Consider the following 27,730-nt stretch of genomic DNA (forward strand, 5'->3'; position numbering starts at 1 on the left):
GATCTAGGGATAACTACTTCTATGCACGTAAGAAAATGAGGTGCATTCATACTTTTCCACATTTTCACTCTACCCCTTTTTGATCTCAATCAGCGACTTGAACATTTTAATGTTAATCTTCCAGGTCTAACCCTCATGATCCATTGCATTGAAAACTTGCAACATCACATTAGGAGTCAAACTTCCCAATTCAAGCATAATTCTTGTTATGATCCAGAACATTAACCTTGCATACCCATCCGTTCCGCCGTACACCAAAGTACTCGTGGTCGCTCCAATCGACTTCATATCTCCATATCCATCTTTTTTATTTTTATATGTTTAACTTTCTTTTTTACATATTTTAACACAATAAAAGAAACACGCCGCAAACAATCTTGCATAAATATCTTATTAAAAAAAATAAAACATAAAAAATAAAACAAATAAAAGTGACAAATATAATTAAAGAATCAACTGAGTTAGCATAAGAAATAAAAAGTATAAAAAAACTTATTAAAATAAAATATATTATTGAAAAAATATAGCAAAATAGTTTTTTAATTTTATCCTAGATGTATTTAAAAAAAAAAGAATAGTATAGATAATTTAGATTCATATTAAATTACACATTAATATTTAATGTGCACTAACTTTAAACTTTACAAACAAATAAAATGTGTTAAAATATCTTGAAACAAGTATTATGTTTTCAATAAAAAAGAAAGAAAGAAGTGTCGACGGAATGGTGGTGGCTATATTGGTCATTTGATAGGACTACATTCTTCTCAACACCACTACCACAATTCACCATTCCCCTTTCTCAAACTCTACACTTTCTCTTTCTCCTTTCTCCTTTCTCCTTTTTACATTCTTTCATTTCTGGTTCGATTCCATTAATAATGGGTGGAAAGGTTAAGATCTGGAATCCCGTTGAAATCGCCGAACAAGCCAAAAATGATTACGCCTCGCAGATTTTTCCCTCTCTTCTTACAATTGATCCCTCTCTCTCCCTTCCTCAAATGACACCTCTCGTCACGTATGTTCGTAAAGATTTCTTTCTTTTCTTCTTGTATGGTTCTTGCTTGTATCTGTGGCGTAAAGATTCTCGTTAGGTTTTGTAAACTGTTCTGGATTTTGCAATTCAATGTTTGTTTCCAGAAATTTATTTATTTTTCTTTTACTTTGTCATTCAATGCAGTAATTTGTGCAAGGACATGTTCAAGGATTGGTCAAATTTAGATGATTCTTGCTTTATTGTTGACAAGATTTCTGGAGGCATAACTAATTTGTGTCAGTTTTTTCTCATCATTCTCATTTTCTGCTTAATAATTTATTTGTAATGGTTTACTTGCTTAATAATTTATTTGTAATGGTTTACAACAAAGGGAAATAATTTATTTGTAATGGTTTGCTTGCTAAATCCAGAAAAATATCTAGCTTAATTACTTTTCGTTCATCCATAGCATTTTGTGGTTGACATCTAGAACTGAATTAAAATTTGATAAACTTGTTATTATCTGTCAGTACTCAAGGTTTCGATTGAACAAGGGGATTCTGTAAATGCTATTATAACAATCAGATTGTATGGACCTAACACTGAGCATATTATTGATCGCCATCGAGAATTGCAGGTTAGACAATTTTCTGCATGTTTACTTACAAAACTTGTTTTCTTCAACTCAAATGTTGCTATTCATTTCACATAGATGTTGCTGTTTTATTTAGTATCTTTTATCATTCTTTTTGAAGTAGCAGAAATCAGTCTTTTGAGATTTAGAGTGCTTCTAAGTTAGAGGAGGGGGCATAAAAAATATGTATTCTAATGGCTAACTTGAGGCAGTAGGATAAATTAATTGCATCTTTTAATATACTCAATAGCTTACTTGAAGTTTACTCGTTGTAATTGCTTGTGAACTTCGTGTTTAGGCCATCAAATACATCACTTCTGCAGGATTTGGTGCGACGTGGCTTGGAATATTTGGAAATGGCATAGTGCAATCTTTTATTAATGCACATACTCTCGAACCATCAGGTACAACTGAAAACTCATTTTCAGCACAAATGACAAATCCAAGTTGATAAATGTTAATAGATTTTGTTAGATTGCCAGCGTTTTGGTGTTTTTCGTAATATTTGTAAGAAAATTAAGCATATGTTGCGATAATATTAGGGATGCTTTTAGAGTTGCAGTAAACTGCTTACTAGATATGCTAGAAAAATGAATAAATCGGGCATGGATGGGCTGGATGGAAGTGAAGGGATGAATGAACATGTTTGGAAGAAGATGTAACAGAGAAGTTAAAAAATATAAAAGAAATGTCAAAAGGAACAGTTTATTGGAACTTGGAAGATAGTGGGAAGGTTATAACAGCAATTACATTGTCAATTGTCAAGGAGAGGGCTAGGTTGTCGATAGCGCGCTATAGCGTAGCAGTATGGGACCTTGGCGCCACGCTTTTGGGCTGCTATCTGCGATAGCAGAAATAGCGGCGGCTATTTGTGATGTCGGGGCGGCGCAGTGCTATAGCGGTTTTGTAGCGGTTTACCGACCGCTATTGTGAAGATGAGGGCAATATTGTAAGTTTGAATATTTTTCAAGGAAATTGCTACTTTTCCCTTCTATTTGACTAATATAAAAGCTCCCAGTGATGCTCTAGGTCATTTCCAATTCTCTCTTCACTCAAATCAGCAAGCGGTGGATCTAATTTGCTGTTCTCTCTCCGCAAATTTTCTTCTTCCACATTCTTCTCAACCTAAAAATCAGCAAGCGGTGGATCTTTCTCATCCATTCTTCCACATTCCTGTTCACCTATTCATCTTTTTCTTTACTTTCTCATCCATTCACATCTATTTCTCCTGTGTTTTGCTGATTTCTCATCTATTTGGTTTTGGGAGAAGAGGGTTTGACTTGGGAAGTTTTTGGTAATGCTGCTGGGCTAATGAACCAGCAAGAGTCACTAGACATAACTCTAGACTTGTTACATTAGTGTCTAATGGAGATGAGGAGTTGGAGGTGGAAGAAGAAGAGTTTTGAAATTGAATCAAGTGATGAGCAAGATGATATTAATGTGGTGAAACTTAGAAGTGAAGATGAGACGAATATGATTTAGTCATTTTGTTTACGTTTATAATTTGGTTTAGTCATTTTGAGCACATTAATGATTTGATTTTGATGGGAACTTATACTGTGGTGCTGTTGGAATTTATGTATGTTGTTGCATCTTCTGATTATAAGGAAGATGTATGTATGTTAAGTATTTACCTTGGCTTTTAAAGCTCACAATAGCGGTCATCTCGCTATCCACTATGCCGCTATAGCATTTTGGGGATCCGGCGCTACGCGCCGCTATCTGAGATTAACAACCTGAGAGGGAAGGAAGGCAATAATTGAGTAGGTAGGAATAGTTTTAGAGTTGTGATTTTTGTGTCCCCCCTGCCAAATTCCCTTTCTCTCTCTCTCTCTCCCTCTCTCTCTCTCTCTCTCACACACACACACACACACACACACACACACACGCACGCACGCACACACACAGACACACAATATTGCTTCATTGTAATGTCTGAATTAAGTATTATCTGGAGTAAACTTATACTATGATATTCACCCTCATTCAATTACATACTTTTGACAAACTGTAGAACTACAACCTGATTAATGCACCGTGAATGCTTTTCCTTGATGGCAGATATGCGAGATCCAAAACTGGTTCCTAAAATAGCCAAACAACTTAAAAGATTTCACCATGTGGAAATTCCAGGTTCTAAGGAACCTCAGTTATGGAATGACATTTGGATGTTTTTTGAGAAAGGTTCTTTCTTCTTCCCTCTAACTAATGTGATATTTGTTCACTTCTCTTTCTTTTGTTTTAGTTATTTTTGTAATTTTGTTTAAGGTGAATTGGACTTGTGTGGATCGGAGTTGTAGAATTTCAACCGTATCTCTGGGGCCAAATTTTTAGCTTCCCTTCAGCTTTGTCTTACTCTAAGTACTTCCCCTGATTTCATGTTTGAGAGAAATAACTTTTTTTATACTAGAATCATTATTGTGAAGAATCTTTTGGATTGTTGGCCTCATTGGCTTAGACTTCTTTACATTTGTCATTCTTTCTCCCTAGTCCTATGCAAAAACTGATTGATCAAAGTATTAAAATGGTTGTCAATAGAGCTACCTCGTGCAGATTTCTTTTGTCATGGGTTAATGTATGTGGTTGAAAGGTTTGTATTATTATTAGTATTTGAGCTGCCTCAAATTTTTGTTTTGTTTTCACTTACAGCATCTGTTCTAGAATTTGATGATAGTGAAAAGCAAAAAACTTACAAGACAGTTTCGTTCAGGGAAGTTCAAGATGAAATTAATGAGCTCCAGGTGCTTGTTCTTTTCATTTGTATGTTAGCTCTTATCTTTGTATTTTCTTTCTATGTAATGCATGATCAGATAAATTACCGCCATAAGTCCAATGCTAACCACATGTGTGAACTTTTAGATTTTAAGATTGGCTATTGCCATCTTTTGTCCTGTTAAATTTACGATCATTTTACTAAATATTCAAACTACCAAAGGACTGGGGCCTAGACAGAAAGTACTCTGATGAATGAGATTACCAAGTGCTCCAAAGTGTACAGGTAATGTAGATGAGTTGATTCTTGTTCCTACTTCCTACAAGATTGTGGCTCCAGTTATCAAATTAAAGTTCTAGAGTGATTGTAAAGTGCCAAGATATTAAAAAACAGAATTGAAAGTAAAATAATAGAAATTTTTCTAGAGCATGATTTGATTGGCCCAGAGTCTAATCATGTGCAATCTTTACCACTTTCAATTCAGGTTTAGAGTCCAAATATATGAAGAAGTTCACATTTATAGTCAAGCTTCAATACTTCTTGACCCAAAGCCTTAATACTTAGGCTGAAATTGATCGATATGTCCATTAAACTCAGGAATCTACAAGATCACTCAAATATTCAGTTCTATTCCTAAGAAATAATATATTTGTGTCTCCGTACTCTAGATCCAAGTCAATTCATCAATTTCCTAATTGTGTGAATTGCATTATGTTCACTCTGAAATTGGCTAAATCATGGTATATGGAGGCATTGACAAGAATATAATCAATCAACAGGACAACCTAAATTTTAATTAATCAGATAAATCAGAAATATAGTTCAGATTGAGAATCCTAAGTCCCTAAGCTATAGATTCGAGAGAATCAAGAACTAGTTGCGTTATGTTCACTCTGCAAATTGGCTTACAAAAAGTTGTTTCTTTTGAATTCCCGCTAAAAGCATATGAGTATTCAGCTGCCAACATCTATTTATAGATGTCTCTAGGAGGCTGAATGTGGGCACACAAGACTGGGCACCACCAAGTCAAAATTTTGTTGTGTTTTTAACAATTTTGTTGAATAGCAGCTATAGCAGCGCTATACTGCCTTAGCGTAGAGGATTGTTAAAAAGCAGCGATATGCCGCCATCGCATAACGGAATTTGGACAAGCTGCCATTGTTCTGCAATACACTATTTATTAATTAGAAGAGAATGATATCAAATAGCCTCTATATGGGCGCTATAGCACTATTGCATAGCGGAATTTTAACAATCTGTTTTTTTCCGCTATCTGCAATTGATAACAGTGGTTCGTGTGCACACACCTGCTAACTTGCCTTGTGTCTACATTCACAGTATAAAAAATAGAGTACTCCTTTCTTTTTAATATATTTCCTCCCGAAAGACTTCTGTGGCCACACTGACTTCTTTCATCATCCAATTTTGCTGTCTTCTCTATCTCATGTGATTCTTACATCAATCAAAATGTGAAAATTTGATTGCAAGATGATAAACTTGATGTGATATCTCTCTTTAATCTATGATTAAAGAATCATGTAAGAACAAAGAATTCTAACTCATTCAAAACCAATTGAAAGGAAATACTATAAATCCATGTATGAAGTGGATTTATCATGCTCCATTTGTCCAGGCTTAGGGATATAACATATGATCGTTTTTCTTTCCAGTTTTGTGTTCGTGTTGGTGATTTATGAGTAAGCTTTTCTATTTTTTTTTAAATGAAATAGTGGCAGTGATCGATGCATTTATATTAAAAAAATTCTTTTGACATATACTTGTATTTTTAAATTTGCTGCAGGTGCTGTGTGATCGTCTCAAATCTCCTGTAGTTTTTTCTCACAATGACTTGCTCTCTGGAAACATAATGGTTAATCACGAAGAAGGTATCCACATACCTCAGTTATGGAATAATTATGCCTCTGTCTTGTTGCTGTATATTTTATTTTTGTACATACTTTGTTAGTTTCTTTCTATTCATAGTTTTTTTCTTATGATTGTCATTTTTATATGTGACATTTATATGAACCATTGGGAGTATCTAGTATGACTATGAACCATTTCTTCTGTCTTTCTTCTTTCAAACTGTGTTGATGTTGTTGAAACTTGAATATATGACTCAATGAGCCAACCCATACTGCAAAATTATCGATTAGGAAGCAATTTCAAATGTAATGGTGCTGCATTGTATGTTAAAAAATGTATGTGTTACTACTCTCTACAATGGTTTTGAAATAGTTGAGTACAAAAGTTACCTTAAAGGTCCCATGAGCTTGTTATAATATCTCCTATTTTCAAAGTTGACGAGTTAAACTGAAGCAGGAAAAATGGATTATACTAGATTAATGGTGATCTAGAGCTTACTGAGTTTGTTTGATAACAGGAGTTTGTGATGTGAATATTCTATTAGTTTATAACAAAGTCATAAGGAGACAGACGCCTTTGGAATTGGCATTTGGCATCAGAAATAATGTAACATTCTCATGTCTAGAGAGAATGGTTAGATAACCGACCTATTTCTTAGTACATCTGAGATTTTAATCTTTGATTTGTTCTGACAAATGTCCAGATAAACTTTACTTCATTGATTATGAATATGCATCATACAACTACAGAGGCTATGACATAGGGAATCACTTTGCAGAATATGCTGGTTTTGAATGTGACTACTCTTTGTAAGTTTTTTAATAGTATGTTTGGATGAAGCATTTTAATGAGGAAAATTAATTTTTTGAGGGAATTTAAAATGACTTAACTAAAATCCATTGTTTGGATAAAAAATATGGAGAATGTTAAAATGATGTAAATTTATAATGTATTTTATTCAAGTTAAATTTAAGGAATTTCAAATGACATCAAAAAGTAAAGAATTTGAAATTGCTCCTTCAATCTATATAATGCAAATGTTAAATTGTTTGTTATTAATATTTCAAATTTTGCAAAATGATTCTCAATTGAGTCATTTGAATTGCTTAGAATTTTGAATTCTTTAAAAATTCTCAATTATCTTATCCAAACACACTTTAAGCTTATTTTTCTTGCTTCACATTGTCACAATCAATTTTAGTTATCCCACATTTTATCACGCAGGTACCCAAATATGAATGACCAATATCATTTCTTCAGGCATTACTTACAGCCGGACAGACCTCATGAGGTAATAATCATAGTGAAGGGGATTAATATTTAAAATTGCATTTCATTTCATTGTTTCCTAATCATCAATCATCTGTAAAATGAGATGCACATAGTCAATATCTTCTCAGTCAGGCGTGTTTATTTAGGTCTGTAATGTCTAGATTAAAAAACAAGCTCAGTGCTGCTTATTATTTGTAAGGTATATTTTATATATTTGGGTGGGTGGTCTTATTTGCTGACTCTTTCTCATATTTGCTAAAAAATTCACTGATCTGTCAGTGATTAATCTCTTTATTTGCTGTGAATGGAAAATGTCAAACTGATACTTAAGGACTTTATTTGGCTAGTGGTGGTGACTTTGACATCATATAAATTGTATCACTTCTAGCCAGGCTACAGTCCTTCAGTGAATCGGTTTTATTAGGTTCGCTATGCAGTTTTATTCATGTATCTGTGACATATATTTATAATCTTTTTGTAACATCAGCAGTTTTATTCTCAAGAGTCAACACTTTTGCAACTTGACCTTGATTTGATAGCCCTGTTGCACTTTTGAGAGAATGTAAATTATGTGTATAACTCAGTAATATATGTTCTTTTCCTCTCCGACTGTACTTTACTTCTATAAGATCTTTAATACCAATTCACAAAACAGGTGTCTGAGAATGATCTTAAAACTTTGTATGTTGAGGCAAATACATATGCACTGGCCTCACACCTTTTCTGGTCTTTGTGGGGGTTAATTCAGGTAATAATATATTTCCTTCTCTTGTGCTTGTTTTGATATCCATGACTATTGATATTTCTTTCTATGATAAACAGGCAAAGATGTCCCCAATAGATTTTGATTATCTTGGTTATTTTTTCGATCGATACAAGGAGTACAAAAGGCAGAAAGAAAAGTTTGTTTTGTTGGCGCTATCATACCTTTCAGAATGTAGGAGTTAGTAGAGATAGATTCCACTCATGGGTTGCTGTATGTCAAGTTTGTAGCACAAGACGATTCATGAAGTTAAATGTTTCTTGATAAAAAAACGTAGTTCAATGTTGTAAAATATCTTTTGTAAACGCCCATTGCAATAAACAAAAATTTAGGCATTTAGTTAGAGCTCTTGTAGCTCCTTACTGTCCTAATCCTGGAAGTTAGGCATTCAAATGGATCTACCATTCTTTCTCCATGTATTTTGATCTACAATCCTTTCTCCCTGTATTTTGATCTACCATTCTTTCTCCATGTATTTTGATCTACAATCCTTTCTCCCTGTATTTTGATCTACCATTCTTTCTCCATGTATTTTGATTTGATCTTTAGTGTGTACTGTCAAACAACATCATTTGACTGACAAGAAATAGTGTTTTTTTTCTTTCTTTCTAGATATTTACAATTGAATCATGTATTGGTCGGGCAATTTTTTTCCACATCTTTATCCTTTTGACTTTATTCAGTGCCGATATTTATGTTCATAATCCAGTCCTTATTATTACTATTATCCTTATCTTTATTATCTACAGAGTTAACACACTTTAATATTATATTTGGATACATATATTGACATTTTCACACATATTTACTAAATATGATAAATAAAAGAATAATAATTTTACTAAGTTATTTTTATTAAGTATTTTAACATTTATTTGATTTAATTGTAACTTTGGTATAATCATAACTTTGGTCTCCCATTTTAAAATTTATGGTTTTGGTCTTTTTTGAGGATTTTAGTTCCGTGGAATTTTGAGATCAATTTTTAGGGGTTATTTCTTCCATCTTTAGGGGTGTTTTTCACCATTGTAAAAAGTCACAAATGTACCTGGTGTTCGGAGATGTATCTACGGACGTATATTTGTTTCAAACTTTTTAATGCAAATTGATGAGACATCCTATTTTGCATATTTGGTTAACCAGGAGATGCATCTCCGTATCAACTCTCAATATTTTGAAGATGCATCTCAAAAATATGCTCTGTTAATTCAAACAAAAAACAACCAGGAACAATGACATAATAATGAAAAAACAACATAAATTAACACGAAAATAAATATTACATAGATAATCGTTAAAGTTAACATGAATTTAACATTACATTTAATCATAAACCGATGGTTCAGGACGTTGCAACATCCTTAGAATATCTTCGGTCGATCTTGCAATCATTGCATCCACTTCAAACAGATCATCTGTTGAATAACAATATAATGTACTCCACATAACCTTAAAATCATCATCTGTCTTCAGTTCAAGCATGGTGAAACATATCTTCCATTTATTGTCAATCGAGGGTGATCGTACTCAAGTTTGATAATTTTCCGATTTTATAAATATCGCAAGAGAGTATTTAATTTGGATTTCAGATCGACGAGAAGTATGTCCTTGGAGACCTTAAATTGAAGTGGAGATTTGTGCAATTTAAATACACAAATACAAGATGAAGATATGTATTCATTCTGATGTTGTAAAGAAAATGGAATGATAGACCTCTATTTATACTAGTTATAGATCAATTTGGACCTTAAAAATCATATTCTTTCATCAGGACATAGTTCAGATATGCATATTCAGACACACCATATTTATTTATTTAAAATAAATGTGTGGCCGGAGATGTATCTCCGGACACACACATGTTTGTTATTTTTTAAAATTAAAATTGGGTGTGTCAGAATACACATATCCATACCCACCCATTACATAACCATTATTGACACAAAACTAGTAAAATACACAAAAATACAAAAATTGGGACATTGTCCAAAATATATCCCCAAATTCTATAACATTCCGTATGATGCAAATTGTATCGAGATTACATCATTGACAACATTACATACAAAAAAATAAGTTATATTGTTAGATTAAAGCTAAAATGTATCAAAACATGTGTCACTATCTAAATATATTGGTGGTTTCTTCTTTTAAATTACCTTATTTGCTTCTCTTTCAACGTCTCTCAACTTGGTGAACTCTTCCATCCTTTTCAGAAAGTGATTCGGCCAAATTTCAGCAGCTTGGATGAAATTTGTCGTCCATTTTGGTGATGTCTTTGGTATAGGACATCCCAGTTTCAAATAAACCTGAACAAAATATTTTTTTATAGCCACCCAATACACATGATGCGTCCTGATGGATTTTGAGGTGGTCCACTCCGAAGTTAAAAAAATATTTATGAGAAACCATATTGTGTTAAATCAATACACCCTATTAAAAGTAGTTGCTATAAGATGTCAAATTTTTGGGAAGCACATCCATTTGTCAAACAGTGTCGAACCACTAATACAAGGAACAAAAGCGTTGGGAATTGCATTGTAATTTTCTTTTGTCTCGTATAGTTTTGTGTATGATTTCCTATGCATCGTCATCTCTTGTATGAGCTGAAGTCAGATAAGTTGGTGGTCCTCCTCTCTTTTACCGAGCAAACCCGAAACAACTCAAAAACCACAATTGTCTTCACCGACAACATGTACAATCCACTAAATATATTTGTGCATAAAAAATGACATCTCTTCAATGTGGATGATTTGTGAATACTTGAGAATAATTTCTTTAATCTCTTACCTCATTCTTTCTCAATTATTGTATGGATCTGAATCTCATCTTTGGAGATTTTTGGTTGTTGAGGAGATTTGTTTTTGAATTCGACTTTCTTTTGAAGATTTGGTTAAGATTTCAGAGGGTTGTAAGGTGTGCGGTGTTGTCGCTGATTTTAACAACTCTAGTGGAAAATAAAGAGGTTCATCTCTCCAGGTTCACCTTTATAGTGCTGTGTGGAAATCTATGAACAAGGTGAGAGTTCTTCTCAATCTTCAGACATGCCAACTCTCAAGATACCGGTGGGATCGAGTCTCAAGATACCGGTGGGATCGAGTAAAGATTTCTGCAGATCGGAGACTTAGGAGTAGGTTATTGTGGCTGAAAGATTAGAGTCGATTTCATGTGAAGATTTTACAAAGAGTTCAGTTTGTAAATTGTGTACGAGTTAAAGATCCAAAAAGAGGATGTTTATATTTTCAACGTTAATTTAGATATTATGATTGTATGAAACTCTTGTAATTTTTTCATAGATATTTTTTGAAGATCAACAAATTTTCAATGGACAACCATTAGAGAGTAGTGTGGACGCAAAACAAGGACGAAAGCGTCGAATTAGTATAAATCATGGTGTGCACCTTTCTCTCTCTCTCTCTCTCTCACACACACATTTTTAATTTTATAGACATTGCATGATTAGGTTGTTCTTTATTGCTTTCTTGAATTACATACCATTGAGATTTCTTTTGGTAGTGATTTATTGTTAAGGTGTAGGTTTTATTATAATTGGAACTTCAATTTTGTCTTGTTGTAGATTAAACTGGAAATTATAATTATAGAATCTAAATAGTGTTGGTGTTGTGAAATCACACTTCTCGTGTAATTTTGACAATCATTCATTTGTATATGTGATTGAATTTGTGTGTTAATCTTGATTGTACTATGAACTGCTTAAGTCATTACGTATAAACTCCAATCTATAAGTATAATCTATTTTTCTCTAAAGTTTACTTCTGCCACGCAAAATCATTTTTTTAAAACTCTGATAAAAGTTTTTCAAATTATTTTCAACGATGTTTTTATTTGAAAGGTATATTCACCCCCTATAGACCATTGAATACTCCATATTCTCCCCCAACATCCTCTTGGACCGAAGACAAACCCCAACATGGTTTCCTTAATTCCACGTTGTTCAAAGCTAATGAATAACTTTTCCCTTTCGGCCCTTTAAAACTTGGCCAACAAAAATTCCTCTTCAGTGATGGGAAGAAATCTTTCTTTCTGAGGCCAAGAGATGAACTTCCATTATGTTCTTCTCTTTACTTCTTATGGCCACCAAAGCCTCAAATTGATTTCTCTCTTCAGCTAAGAATTATATTTGATCTCAAAGGTATCTTTTAACTAATGAGATGTTCTCAATAACCATTTTCAAACCCCTGTGGAAACTATATAACTCCTCATCATGTTTTTTATTGACTTCTCCATGTTTAAATTGAACCCAAATGAGGGTCTCAGTGTCTTAATGAGATGAGATAAATATCCCTTAACATATGAGTATCATATGGAGCAAGGAAATGGCAGGTCAAAGGCACCACTTTGGCCATTAAGGAATACACTTATCCAACATAGGTTGATGACCAAGAGACCCAAAATCATCAACTCTGTTTAAGTCTACCTCGGGAGTCGGAGCCTGTACCATAGATGTATTAGATGTGGAAAAGAAATAAAGAAATCAATTAATAGTCCCTCATCAAAAGGGAGGTGTCAAGGTTTTCTTTATCACCTGAAATAATCAACCTTGGTTCACTCGGGAGGCAGAGTAATTCCCCCAACTCGAGTCTCGTGCGACATGATCCCTCTATTCCAAGAATCAGAGGAAATCAAAGTGTGTTGTAATAAGGTTGGAACCCGAAAAACTAACTTCATACATCATTTGACTATGAAGAATCGTCCCACCTACCGTCTCTTCTACCAAAAGGATAAAAAAATAGTAAATAAGAAATTAAAAGGAAGATAAGAGCATCATAAGTCAAAATGCTAAAAGCACGATGAGGTCAACCGCGACCCTATCCCTCATCACAAAAAGTAAAATAAAAAATATCAATAGGATATAGTGGAACTTGCCCACTCAGACAATCAACATAACCATATAACTTCTATAACAAAGCAAAGTCTCCCTTTTTTAGTTTCTCTGGGCCAAAGTGCAACTCCTTCAGATGTTCTGTAAAAGGGTCAGTAAACCAGCAGTAAACACAGTGTGTCAGGAAAGAGCTACGAATGAGACATATTGAATAATGTGCAGATAAGAACAATGAGTAAAGAAGCACAAAGTGATAATGAAAATATTCAGCAGACATGGGTAAATGTTTCAAGATAGAGAACATGAAGATTACCAAGCAATGCTTAATGCTAGGAAATTCCCAAGTAATTTGGAATATATCGTAAAATATCTCATCTTGAGGTCTTATCTGAAGATAAACGCATAAATGTTGAAAGGCTCAAATATGGTTCCAAGAGAGGGAGATCATATAAGGGGCCAACATCAAACTCAACATTAACTGATGCTCAAATGAGGTAAAATGCAAACAAAAACCATAATTCTTGAAAGTAAAGGAAACCACATATTTGAATTCGTGTATAGGGAAACAACATAAAGGAAACAACCCAGAAATTCGGTCTTTTGGGCCAGGAAGGACCATGGCCCCGATCCTCTAGTTTTCTAAAAGAGGTTCAAGCATTAAAACAGTTAATACCACACGGATATGAGAAAAAAGATCTACAACCTAGATACATTTTATTTATACTAGCACTCAGATGACCCATTTCATCAGGGATGATGAATCCACCGGAGGAAATACCAAAGAGTCACCTATACTTATGTGTTCAAGGAAATGGTATGTAGAACAACATTACCCAAAAACCATACATGTTCAAAATTTTCACATTCTAAGCTTCTAACAAACTACACGTTTGAAGTTTCACATTCATATTTTCTAAGAAACCATATGCTTAAACCTAACAACTACATAGTTTCCTAAAAAGCAAAATCCTATATTTAAAATCTCGCAAATTCTAATTTAAAGCAAAAAATTACTCATAAAACCCTAAGATTCCAAGTCCTGCAAAAAAATCATAAAAAATTAAAATCATCTACACCTTGGGAAAGCATGAAGAGAATGCAAGAAACCAAAGAGATTAAAAAAAGAGAGTAAAGAATCGAGAAAAATTCACCAGGGTTAATGGAGACAAGAAGACGAAGCAACAAGAGTAACAGAAAATGTAGAATTCTAAGAAAGCCAAGAAAATGAAAGGTTAAAAATGAGCAAAGAAAGTGTTATTTATAAAAGATCCCTGGACACAAGGCAACTATCACCAATCAACACCTGACACAAGTAAGCACAACTAGCAGCATTTCCCATGTTACAATGATTACACTCATCATCTAGGAAAAAAGAGCTCCTTACATGCGAACCCTAGAAGTATGATCAAGGTACATTACGTCACCCTAAGAGACAAAGTCAAAAAAGGAGAATAACCTAAATTGATCTTCACCTCCTATCAAAACTTTGCTCACCCTGATTTTCCACTAATGAAAGCTCGCCTAAACTAAGAAATAACTTAAAAATTCACACACTAAGATTTATCTCACGATCCAAGATCAAAGTACGACAAATAAACTATATTAGATTGAGTCTACTCCCCATGGCCGAATGAGATAAAGGACAACTCCAAAGACCTTGAAACCTGATAGAAGTAAAATGGCATAAAGGCCACAAAGGTGCGGGTAAACATGATATAAGATCATAAGCCACACTCAGTCAACGACAAACTAGGTTGGGGGGATTGTTCCTACCCGGTCCGCAACCATTATCACGACCCAAAGAGGTCGGAAGCCTAATAAAACAATAGGCATTCAGGCTAGTATACCCTAATGACGTCTAGGGACAAAACATTATATCCATAGATGTGAACCAAAGGAATATTCTAGGACCTCAGGAACATGCGTGGACCTCCCATAGGAAAACACTTGATCCAAGCAAATGATTGAAAATAGGTCGTCATATGAAAAAAAATACATCTCGTTTGAAGATTCTAAACATGATTCTAAACATCCAAAAACTGTAGAACCCCCCCCCCCCTCTCTCTCTCTCTCTCTCTCTCTCTCTCTCTCTCTCTCTCTCTCTCTCCACATACATCAAATCAAGATACATACATTTCTAAACTAAATTCCTCTTACATCTATGATGTTTATAGTTGACTAAATTGACAATCAAGTGAAGAAAGATCACACTTGAAATTGAGAAGCACCGACCTCCATGAAAATCTTCTTCGAACAACCAAATACACCAAATATTTCATTCATTCTTGATCAATCCTATCATTCTAATTTCTAAAGCACTAGAAAACCAAATCGCATCATAAAAATATGTCGATGAGATAGTTTTTAAAGTGGAAAAGTTATATTCATTCTAAAAATCATTGTTTTTCTTTTAGGTTATAATTTCTCTTTAGTATTATTTAGTATTTCTCTTTACTTATAAATGTGTAACTACCGATTTCACATCAAAACTGTTTTGTCACCACCTAATATTTTTGTTGGCAAGGAATGTGTGTATAAATTGCGATGGTAGGGTAGAATTGCGCCTATTATACCCTAACAAATAAGTCAGACCATGTCAAAAAATATAAAATCAACTTCTAGGACAAGAATTATTCTCATTTATATATGTTTAAGTTATATATTGTTTGATGTGTGACACTTAACACACTCCATCACATTTAAGATTGGACATCAAGAGCATGGTAATAAATGATAGGTAGTTTAATAACAGAAGTCTGAAAGTAAAATGTGATTTAAATATAACTTATCCCTACAAAATTGACGTGTAGGGCGAGAATTACCTTCACTTATAAACACATGTTCAAATACTATATTGTCTTATGTGAGACTCAGTATCTTGTTAATAAGCAACTAAAGAAGCAATGAAACTAGGTTGAGAAATCCGATAAACATTTATCAAATAAACAGAAATGTCTAGGAGTTGAAGGCACTCAATTATTTGGTTCCATTTCAAAACAAGAAAAACATGAAACTTTATTAATTTATACCTACAAGACATTCAAGTTGCCTACATAGAGTGCCTAATGTAAAACATGTTTGTATGTAAATGTATACATTTTTCAATTATAAAAATTCAAATCACAACATATTTCTATATCCGACATAAATCTGTGGGTAGAGAAAGCATATGATGCAGTGAGTTGATGTGTTGCCTGAGATGGATCCACCGGAGGAAACACCAAAGAGTCACCCATACTTATTTGTTCAAGGAAATGGTATGTAGAACAACATTACCCAAAAACCATACATGTTCAAAATTTTCACATTCTAAGCTTCTAACAAACTAAACGTTTAAAGTTTCACATTCATATTTTCTAAGAAACCATATGCTTAAACCTAGCAACTACATAGTTTCCTAAAAAGCAAAATCCTATATTTAAAATCTCGCGAATTCTAATTTCAAGCAAAAAATTACTCAGAAAACCCTAAGATTCCAGGTCCTGCAAAAAAATCATAAAAAATTAAAATCATCTACACCTTGGGAAAGTATGAAGAGAATGCAAGAAACCAAAGAGATTAAAAAAAGAGTAAAGAATCGAGAAAAGTTCACCAAGGATAATGAACACAAGAAGACGAAGCAACATGAATAACAAAAAATGTAGAATTCTAAGAAAGCCAAGAAAATGAAAGGTTAAAAATGAGCAAAGAAAGAGTTATTTATAAAAGATCCACAAACATAAGACAACTATCACTAATCAACACCTGGCACAAGTAAGCACAACTAGCAGCATTTCCCCATGTTACAATGATTACACTCACCACCTAGGAAAAAAAGAACTCCTTACCTATGAACCCTAGAAGTATGATCAAGGTACATTACGCCACCCTAAGAGACAAAGACAATAAAGGAGAATAACCTAGATTGGTCTTCACCTTTTCTGAAAACTTTGCTCACCCTGATTTTCCACTAATGAAAGCTCGCCCAAACCAAGAAATAACTCAAAAATTCACAAACTAAGATTTATCTCACAATCCAAGACCAAAGTACGGCAAGTAAACTATATTAGATTGAGTTTACTCCCTTGTACGAATGAGATAAAAGACCACTCCAAAGACCTTGAAACCTGATAGAAGTCAAATGGCATAAAGGCCGCGAGGGTGTGGCTAAACATGATATAAGATCATAAGCCACACTCAGTCAACGACAAACTATGTTGGGGGGATTATTCCTACCCGGTCCACAACCATTATCACAACCCAAAGAGGTCTGAAGCCCAATAAAACAATAGGCATTCAGGCTAGTATACCCTAATGACGTCTAGGGATAAAATACTGTATCCATAGATGTGAACCAAATGAATATTCTAGGACCTCGGGAACATGCATGGACCTCCCATAGGAAAACACTTGATCCAAGCAAATGATTGAAAATAGGTCGTCATATGACAAAACAAAATACATCTTACATGTCTATCTGAACTGCAGTCATTTGTTCGAAGATTCTAAGTATCTAAAAACTCTAAAAAACCTATATATATATATATATATATATATATATATATATATATATATATATATATATATATATATATATATATATATATATATATATATATATATATATATATAAATAAAGGATCACATACATAAAATCAAATCAAGGGACACATTTCTAAACTAAATTCCTATTGCATCTATGTTGTTTATAGTTGACTAAATTCACATTGTTTCTTGATCAATCCTATCATTCTAATTTCTAAAACACTAGAAAACCAAATCGCATCATAGAAATACGTCGATGAGAATGTTTTTCAAATGGAAAATTTATATTCATTCTAAAAATCATGGTTTTTCTTTTAGGTTATAATTTCTCTTTAGTATTATTTAGTATTTCTCTTTACTTATAAATGTGTAACTACCGACTACCGAGCAAAACTGTTTTATCACCATCTAATATTTTTGATGGCAAGGACTGATTTGTATAAATTGCGTAGGTAAGGTAGCATTGAGCCTATTATACCCTAACAAATAAGTCAGACCATGTTAAAAAATATAAAATCGTCTCTTTGGATAAGAATTATTCTTATTTATAAGTATTTGTTTAAATTATATATTATTTGATGTGTGACACTTGACACTTTCTGTCACATTTAAGATTGGACATCAAGAGTGTGGTAATAAATGATAGGTAGTTTAACTAACGAAAAATTGATAGCGAAATGTGATTTAGATCTAACTTATTTCTACAAAACTGACGTGTAACTGAGAATTGGCTTCATTTATAAACACATGTTCAAATAATATATTGTATGTGAGACACTTAAACGTTGGTATCTTGTTAATAAGTAATTAAAGGAGCAATGAAACTAGTTTGAGAAATCCCATAAATTTCTCAAAGTAAACAGACATATCCAGGAGTTGAAGGCACTCTCAATTATTTGGTTCCATTTCAAAACAAGGAAAACATGAAACTTTATTAATTTATACCTACAAGACATTCAAATTGCCTCCATAGAGTGCCTAATGTAAAACATGTTTGTATGGAAATGTATACATTTTTCAGTTCTAAAATTCAAATCACAACATATATCTATATCCGACATAAATCTGTGGGTAGAGAAAGCATATGATGCAGTGAGTTGATCCGTTGCCTGAGATGGTCATTATGCAGTTACTTGATCAAATCCAAAAGTGCATCATTGCCTGTTCATATAATTGGTTAATCATTAGTTCTTTGTATTTCAAAGGATAAAATAAACATCAATAATTCATGCATGTAGACAACGATAATTTATGTTCTGTTTCTCAACCACCACATTGTATATACTTTACCTCTTCGAGAAGACCGAACGACACAGCATCCTCCACAGGGGTGACATTTTTGGTTTTCAAGCTTCTCATCTCTGACTGTATTAATTTCAGTTCACTTTTCATTTCCCTCAAAAGCCGCAACTGCTCTTCATTATCCCCTAATTCTAATCCAGATGTAATCTCCTGATACCTTCTACTGGTTTTCTGCCTCTGAAGCTTTGCAACTTTTTGAACAACTTCAGCTTGAGGATTACAATCCACACCCATCCTTTCTTTCTTCTGTCCAACAATTGTCACTGCATCATGTTTAAACGGCGATTCAATCATTCCCTCAGACACTGATTCTGGTTTTGTTAATATAATATCTGCCAAAAAATTCCATTTCTCATGCCTTCTTCTAACTTCATGCTTCGCAGTAGCTTGCGGGACTTCAAATACATCGTGGACATTAGTCGAAGAAGGACGAGTGGCGAGTCTTTTACTGTCGCGTGTAAGATCACAATGATTTACTACTTCAGTAGAATTGGAAGAGTTCAATCTATGTGTTTGGCCATACTCGCAGGCTATCTTACTGCTAGCTTTTGGCAATATCGAACTTGACCTCCCTCCTCTACTTTTCGAGTTTGCTCCTTTGTTATTACAATCCGAAATCAGTCTCGCTTGTGCATGCAGCATCTTAATCTTGTTCCAGTATGAGTTAAGAGTCTCACTTTCACACACCAAGCTAGGTTCCTGGTCACTCGAAACCGATCTTTCCGTTTTCTGAGCCTCGTTTTTAATCGGAGTCGAGGGAAATGACTTCAGCCTTCTCATAGCCTTAACGCTACTTTGATCACTCGCATTCGAGTGCACGAACTGAAACTCACTCGCATTGAGATCACATCCTAAGCTGACGAGTTTGTTTTTGTAAGCCTGCAATTGAAACTTGAGAGAGGCAGTTTCCATCTCCTTGTCATACATAATTTCTTCATAAGCTTCAAAGGTTGCTTCGGCGTGTTCTATCATCTCTTCTGTCATTCTCTTGAACTGACTCGCCTCCATCTCCACCATAGCCTTCTCTCCCTGGAGACGCAGTATCATATCCATTGCTTCCATGGCTGCTGTGGCGGATGCTTCCCTTTCTTCATCCAACTCCGCGTACAACTTCTGCAGAAGTTGCCCTTGAAAACCAAGTGTCTCTGTCCTGCCTAACACTGTTACTTCACTTCTAGTTCGACCCATCAAAGTTGTTTCTGCCATGTTGTTGAACTAAAATAATCACCAATTAGCCTTCAAGCTGCAAAACAATGTTATTGAATAAAGATCATAAAAATCAATCTCAATATATGTTTGGACTGAGGCAAGACTCAATCCAGGAGCTAATAAGGCCGTGCCTTCGATCTAGATCCACCACGGATCTAGATACATTCACATAAAAGTGAATAGAACTCAAATAAATGTTTGGAGGAAAAAAACCTCTAAATCTGACGTTCAAATTAGAATAAGAATAAGAATAAGACGAGTAATGTGAAATGGAGTATCTTACGTAGGTTCCGAAACGAGTGCATAATTGTGAATAAGAATAAGACGAGCATGAAAATATGGACGTTTCTGGGTCAATGAGTGAGTGAAGAACCCTTCTGCGTCAAAATGAAATGGGGAATCGGGAATCCGGGCACGGTTTGCGTTCCAACACATTAAATTATGACTAAGGTAGACTTTAAGAATCAACGTTGAATGTAACGTTGAACGTAGTAATGTGTAAAGATTAATTTAGTACTACTTTCTTTCTTAAATATAGAATTTTTTTAATTAAAGAATGAAATTTTAAGAAAAAGTATTAGATTATTAAGTATGTTGATAATTGATATTATTTTACGACTTTACACTTAAAAAAAAAGAATTAATTGGCTATTATATAGAGTTTTTATTATCAATTGAATAAAAAATATAACATAATTAAAAGTAGGTAAATCAATCAATTATTAATGTTAGTTTTTCTATTATATCTTTAGATATTTATTGGAGTATTTTCTCTCATTTCAATTATATCAATTTGTCTTTCCAATACTATTAATGAAGAACAATTTTATAAAATATTTCATAATTTCTCTTTTTTATACCACAATTAATAAAATTTCTTAATACGCGTGAAAAATCAAAAATGACTTATAATAAAAAACAGAGGGAGTAACTAATTAATTTGATTGAAATGTATAATAGGGGCCCGTTTGTTTTGGCTTTTTTTAAAAATGATTTTTATAGTGTTATATATTTTAGTGTAAAAAAATTTTACAAAGAAACTTTTCATAAAAGCTTCAAATGAAAATTTTGTTTGAATAGTTATTCTTAAAATGTGATTTTAGGTATTTTATCATTTTATTGAAACTTCTTTTGGATATCAAAATTTAAAAAAATCACTTAATTTTGAAGCTATTTCAAATAGTTTTTTCTAAAAATCATTTTTGAGATACAATTTTTTTTAAAATTTGTGATTTTGACTATGTTTTGATCTTCAATAATGTATATTTATGTTATATAATGAACAATTCAATCTTTTAATTTATAAAAAATAAATTTAGATGATCCACTAACCAAAAATTTGATATTATTATAACAATTATATCTCATAAGTTTTTTTTTATTTATGCAGAAAATTAAATATAACATAAAGTTTGTATCAAAATAAAACCAAAATATAGAACATAGAAAAATGAGGAAAAAACTCTCACTGATCAAAGACAATCTTAAAACCAAGACCCATGTGACCAACATGCCCATGAAAAGTCTTAGGTGTCAAATTTTTTGGTTAGTGAGTCAGCTAGCATTAAGTCTGTCCCTATATGTTCTATCAAAAATTTCTTATCCTGAACTCTTTCTTTCACAACAAGATACTTGATATCAATAAATTTTGATTTTATAGAACTCATATTGTTGTTGGAGTAGAGCACAACTGCATTATTGTCACAATAAATCTTAAAGGGCCTTTCAATGCTCATAACAATGTGTAGGTTTGTGACAAAGTTCTGCAACCATATTGCATGATTTGATGCCACAAACTCTACTGCCATGGTGAAGGGAGCCACTAAAGTCTGTTTGGAAGACTTCCAGAAGACGACTCCTCCAGCCAAGAGAAAGATGTAATTAGATGTGTAACGTCTGCTATCCGGGCATCCTACAAAATTTGAGTCAGAATACCTAATGATCTCCAAGTTATCTAACTTCCGATAAGTGATCACAAAGTCTCTTGTTCTCTTCAGGTAGCGCATTACACGCTTTACTGCTATCCAGTGTTGCATACCAGGGTTGCTTAGATATCTGTCAAGAACTCCTACAATGAGTGTTAAGTCGGGACGGGTGCAAACTTGAGCTTATATAAGACTTCCCAAAACTGAAGCATATGGAACCTTATGCATCTCTTCCTTTTCAAGATTCATAGTGGAACACTGTTTGAGACAAAACTTGTCTCCTTTACCAACAAGTGTGTCTTATGATTTACTATCTTTCATGGAGAATCTATCCAGAACTGTATCAATATAGGTCCTTTGTGACAATCCTAAAATACCTCAAGAACGGTCTATAAGTATTTGAATTCCTAAGACAAAGAAGGTGCCCCCAAGATCTTTCATCTCAAGTTTATTTATGAGAAATATCTTGGTTTTGTGCAATGAGCCTATATTATTGCTTGCCAAAAGCATATCATCTACATATAGTATCAAGAAAATGAATTTACTCCCACTGAACTTTTGGTAGATTAGCCTCAAAATCAAATGAGGATATTACTTGATGAAATTTGTAATACCATTGACGGGAAGGCTGTTTAAGGCCATATATGGATTTCTTGAGTTTGCAAACCATAGACTTTGGGTCTCTTGATACAAAGTTTTCTGATATATATATATATATATATATATATATATATATATATATATATATATATATATATATATATATATATATATATATATATATATATATATATAGTCTCTTCAATGTTTCCATTTAGAAACGCAGTTTTTACATCCATATGATGCAACCCTAAATCAAATTGAGCTACCAATAGCATCATGATCCTAAGAGAGTCTTTCGATGGAACTAGAGAGAAAGTCTCTTTATAATCAATTCCTTCCTTTTGAGTAAAGCCTTTTGTTACAAGATGGGATTTATATCACTCAATGTTACCCTTTGAATCCATTTTTATTTTAAATATCCATTTACAACCAATGGGTTTCTTTATTTCAAGTAATTTAACGAGATCTCAAACATCATTGTCAGCCATCGACTTCATCTCCTCCTTCATAGCATCAACCCACTTAAGAGAGTTTGGACTTCGTATAGCTTGACTAAAGTTGATAGGATCTTCCTCAGTCAAACCAATGTCATCCTCACGTTCCTAAAGAAATACAACATAATCATCTTAAATTGCACTCTTCCTCTCTCTAGTGGAGGTGACTCTTGAGGTTGTTGAGTTTGATCTATAGGTGGTGCTTGGGGGAAGAAACTCAGTATTATCTTGTTCTTGAGGGATGTTAGGAATAATATCATTGTTTATTTCAGGATCTATTTCTAGAACAAAGATAGGTACAAAGACTTAATCATTGTGAGAAACTGTTTCTTCATCAAAGACAACACTCTTTATGCTTCCTTCCCCTCCAAACTCTACACCCTCAAGGAATCTTACATTTCCCATTTCAAAAATTGTTCTAGTGAAGGGATTGTAAAACCTATACCCGTAAGAGCGTTCAATGTATCCAATAAAATAATAGCTAAATGTCTTTGCATCAACTTACCTTCATGAGGCCTATAAGGCCTCGCTTCAGCTAGACATCCCAAAAAATGTAGGTGTATAGTTCTAGGCTTTTTCCTAGTCCAGAGATTATAAGAGGTTTTAGCTACTTCTTTACTAGGTACTCTATTAAGGATATAAACTGTGGTCTTTAATTCTTCTCCCAAAAATAACTTTAGAAGTGAAGAATGACTAATCATACTCCTTACCATGTCCTTAAGAGTCTGGTTTTGTCGTTCTACAACTCCATTCATGTTAGGTTTTCCCGACATTGTGTATTGCGGAAAAATTCCAAACTCATTGAGGAAAAGCACAAAAGGCCCTGAACGTTGTTCCCCTGATCCATCATATCGACCATAGTATTCACCACCACGGTCGAATTTGACAAATTTTATTTTCTTTCCAAGTTAAAGTTTGACTTAAGCTGTGAATGACTTGAACACGTCCAAACATTCAGATTTATCATGAATCAAATATAAGTATCCATACCTCGAGTAATCATCCATGAACGTAATAAAATACCGTTGTCCATTCCAAGAACCTGTAGGGAAAGGACCACATATATCAGTATGAATTAGTTCTAAGACATCCTTAGCTCTTTCAACATTGAAATTCTTCTTGTTTATCTGCTTACCCTTGATACATTGAATGCATACTTGAAAGTACGACAAATCAAGGGATCTAAGAATACCGTCCGACATAAGCCTCTGAATTCTTTGTTTAGATATATGTCCTAATCGTTTATTCCATAAAGTGCCCGAATTCTCATTTAATTTTTCTTTTGTACCATGTGACTCTATTTGCATTATTTTGTTATAAGGACATTTAATATCAAGTATATAAAGATTATCAATTCAAAGAACCGTAACCGACAACATTTGAATCATATGAGAGGCTAAATTTATTATTTCTAAACGAACAAGTATAACCTGGTTTGTCCAAAATAGAAAAAGAAATTAAATTTTGTCTAATAGACGGTGCAATAAAAGTCTCAATCAAATCCAAATGAAAATCGGTCTTTAATAATAATCTAAAAGTCCCTATAGCCTCTACTGCAACTTTATTTCCATCGCCCACATAGATGAATATTTCAGCATCATTTGGAGGACGACTCTACAAGCAACCCTGCATGGACATACTAATGTGAGTAGTAGCACCAAAATACCCACCAAGTATCCTTAGGCATAGAAACTAAATTAACTTCAGAACAAACAGAAGTGAGAAAATTACCCTTCTTTTCACGCCATGCAGCATACTTGGAACACTCATTCTTCACGTGTCCAACCTTTTTGCAAAAGAAGTAAGTGGTCTCCTTAGGTTGTTCCTTTGCCTTCTTATTTTGAGAAAAATTTCCCGTAGGTTTGTTCCTTTTATTATGAGAATTGGTAGCCAAGTTAGCACTTTCACTCTTATCTCTCTTTAGCCTCTCTTCCTCCTGCACACAATGAGATATGAGCTCATTGAGAGACCATTTGTCCTTATGAGTACTGTAACTCACTTTGAATTTCCTAAAGTGTGTCGGGAGAGAGATCAAAACCAAGTGCACAATCAAATCCTCAGGAAGTTCTAACTTCAATGCATTGAGTTTTGATGTGAGATTAGACATCTCCATGATGTACTCCCTTAGGTTCCCTTTGCCTTTATAGACCATTGAAATGAGTTTGGGAAGAGTATTACTTGTCTCAACCTTATCATTTTTAGCAAAGAATTGCTCCACAATTTCAAAGAACTTCTTGGCTCTTTCACTCTTAGCAATCGAGCCCCTAATCATTTCAGGTATGGATCTTTTAATTATCATGAGGCACATTCAGTTAGATCGGTCCCATTTTTCTATTTTAGTTTCATTTGGATTCTCAGTAGTGGCGGTGGGACGCTTATCCCTCAAAGATAAGTATAAATTCATTCATCCTATAACAATCTCTACATATTCTTTCCAAGACTTAAAGTTTATCCCACTCAGCATAGGGATATAGTTAATCCGAGTAACAAAATTTGAAGCGGTAGTAGTGGCAACTAGATCCATTGAAAAGAACAACAAATATACAATAACATTAGTATGCATGCTAAATAACCATATAGGCATGCACAATATTCTTTATATGAAAATTTAATAAGACCTAGACAAGATACTAAAAAACACCATCAATTCTCAATCTTTGATTGTAAAATTTAACTACAAACGGTACTCTCACGTAATGATCAAACATTAGTAATAAGTCTTGTCACATAATGGATGCCTTTAACATCAATCATTATCCACACGGATAAACTTGATAATTACTACATATTTATCATCACAGGTATGCAAATTTCTGGCCTAACTGTGTCTTCCTTTTGGCCAACCATAACAGTTCGCATGAAAAATTACACACTACATCTTTTGTAATTCTAATTGAATCAAATTCGAATAACAAATGTCACTTTTGCAACTTGTTGTTTCAACTAATCCAATCAAAGTTACTAGACAATTATAATTTAATAAACTAAACGGGAAGATTTTTAAAACTCACATAAATATTATCCGCAAATGTAATGCCAAAATTATATGTTTACTTGATTGCTTAACGATTGTGTTAATATCATGTACATACCGGTATAATAAACCGGTTGTACTCGAAGAGTGTTAAAAAAAATTCAAATTAAATTAACACTCATGTAAAAAAATATTAAATATACATATTTTATACAAGAAAACATAATTGTAACACAATTTATTTTCAAATTATTATATGTAAAATAAAACAAAACAAAATAAAATTGCAATTACATAAATTCTTTCACGTATTGAATTTGTTTCGGCAATGACTACAACATTGAAATTGCTTCGGCGATGATAATAAAGATATCAATTGGAATGGAAATAAAGTATTGTAGTAGTATTCAAATTACTCGCAGACTGTCATGGTACTGTAACAAAATCATGTTATTGTAGTAGTATTCAATTGAAATGATAATAAAGTTGAACTTATTCTCCATATCAACATTGAATCCACGTAATAAAAAAAATATAATCATGTTATATTATTCAAATTACTCCCAAACTATCATGGTACTGTAACGCTAAAACCAAAGCATACAATATTGAAATCCTATTAAACCAAGTTCATGCCACTATATTAATATGGAAAAATCGAAAGCATATAATTCATTAAGACAATTTTAATTCTAATAATTTTAATAGCGTATTCTCAAAAATCAAAAGCATATAATCTAGCTACTTAGAAGAGCTACTTACGATTTATGAATGACCAATCGAACTTCTTAACATACTAGATTCTTGTATAAGAAAATTTGTATAGACATGTAACATAGACAATATAAAGTCGATTACTATATCTTGGAAGGTTATTTGCTCACATTTTCTTGATGGAGATTTTGGTCTGAGAGATATTAAGACAATGAACAAATTTGTTTATTTATCTCTTTGTTGGAAGTTGTTGACTATCAATAATCAATGACCTTCTATGCCTATTAGTAGATACGTCAGGTGTAACACCCTAATCCCTGCCTCGATATTTAAATGAAATAATTTTAATAAAATAAATTATTAGAGTGTCACCAAAACCTAAAACTTCAAAAACCAAATAGTCATGCAAAGTAAGCCGTGGAAATTAAACAAAGTTTGAGATAAGGTCTCATCAACGAATCTAACAACAACAAAAAAAGAACATCACACAATAACATAAGACATCTCATCCCCAATGTTATATATCAGAGCGATTCCTCTAAAACCCAATGATAAAATCTAAAGAGGGCATGTACACCATCTCCTAACTTAACATCTATTAATGTACCTGATTGCATGTACTCCCAAGGAGCACAAACGCCACTATAACAATCACGAGGTGAGAATACATCTAACAATTATTAACGATGAATAACAACAAGACAATATAATAATAATAATGAATATAACAATATTCTCAATCACACGCAAAAAACAATCAAACAAATTATAATGCAAATACAATGCAATACCATCATCTCCATCTCATATGCATGTGGTATCAAAATCACTAGAATCAGAGGTATGTTACTGATATTCCCATGTCTCTGGTTCCTCTTTGAACCATGTCCCTCTCTGGACGTGAGACCGCCATAGTCT

The 27,730-nt window shown here is 33.3% G+C and overlaps 2 protein-coding genes and 1 long non-coding RNA gene across 5 annotated transcripts; 1 reads left to right on the plus strand and 2 right to left on the minus strand.

Annotated features, from left to right (window-relative positions):
- Window positions 1-700: 700 nt before the first annotated feature.
- Window positions 701-8,695, plus strand: LOC127095894 (probable ethanolamine kinase). The gene is made up of 11 exons (XM_051034557.1): window positions 701-1,018; window positions 1,181-1,272; window positions 1,507-1,613; window positions 1,909-2,014; window positions 3,672-3,794; window positions 4,260-4,351; window positions 6,125-6,209; window positions 6,893-6,998; window positions 7,414-7,480; window positions 8,117-8,209; window positions 8,284-8,695. Exons 1-11 carry the CDS (start codon window positions 882-884, stop codon window positions 8,407-8,409), a joined length of 1,134 nt encoding a protein of 377 aa, XP_050890514.1. The 5' UTR covers window positions 701-881; the 3' UTR covers window positions 8,410-8,695.
- A 4,294-nt stretch (window positions 8,696-12,989) lies between these two features.
- LOC127095978 (uncharacterized) lies at window positions 12,990-16,447 on the minus strand. Of its 2 annotated transcripts, none has more exons than XR_007792701.1 (3): window positions 16,300-16,447; window positions 13,381-13,856; window positions 12,990-13,208 (listed from the first exon to the last, which is right to left on the minus strand). It is a non-coding gene; the product is annotated as an uncharacterized LOC127095978 (long non-coding RNA). The 2 variants fall into 2 exon arrangements; XR_007792700.1 differs by lacking the exon at window positions 16,300-16,447 and adding an exon at window positions 14,219-14,308 and having other exon boundaries at window positions 13,381-14,106.
- Window positions 16,448-18,449: 2,002 nt separating this feature from the next.
- LOC127096058 (uncharacterized) lies at window positions 18,450-20,542 on the minus strand. Of its 2 annotated transcripts, XM_051034739.1 has the most exons (3): window positions 20,386-20,541; window positions 18,882-20,136; window positions 18,450-18,752 (listed from the first exon to the last, which is right to left on the minus strand). In XM_051034739.1, exons 2-3 carry the CDS (start codon window positions 20,097-20,099, stop codon window positions 18,729-18,731), a joined length of 1,242 nt encoding a protein of 413 aa, XP_050890696.1. In that variant the 5' UTR covers window positions 20,100-20,136; window positions 20,386-20,541; the 3' UTR covers window positions 18,450-18,728. The 2 variants fall into 2 exon arrangements, with proteins under 2 accessions (XP_050890696.1, XP_050890658.1); XM_051034701.1 differs by having other exon boundaries at window positions 18,450-20,136; window positions 20,386-20,542.
- Window positions 20,543-27,730: the final 7,188 nt, after the last annotated feature.

This window comes from Lathyrus oleraceus, chromosome 1 (genome assembly GCF_024323335.1).
Source record: "Lathyrus oleraceus cultivar Zhongwan6 chromosome 1, CAAS_Psat_ZW6_1.0, whole genome shotgun sequence".
Classification (NCBI taxonomy): Eukaryota; Viridiplantae; Streptophyta; class Magnoliopsida; order Fabales; family Fabaceae; genus Lathyrus; species Lathyrus oleraceus.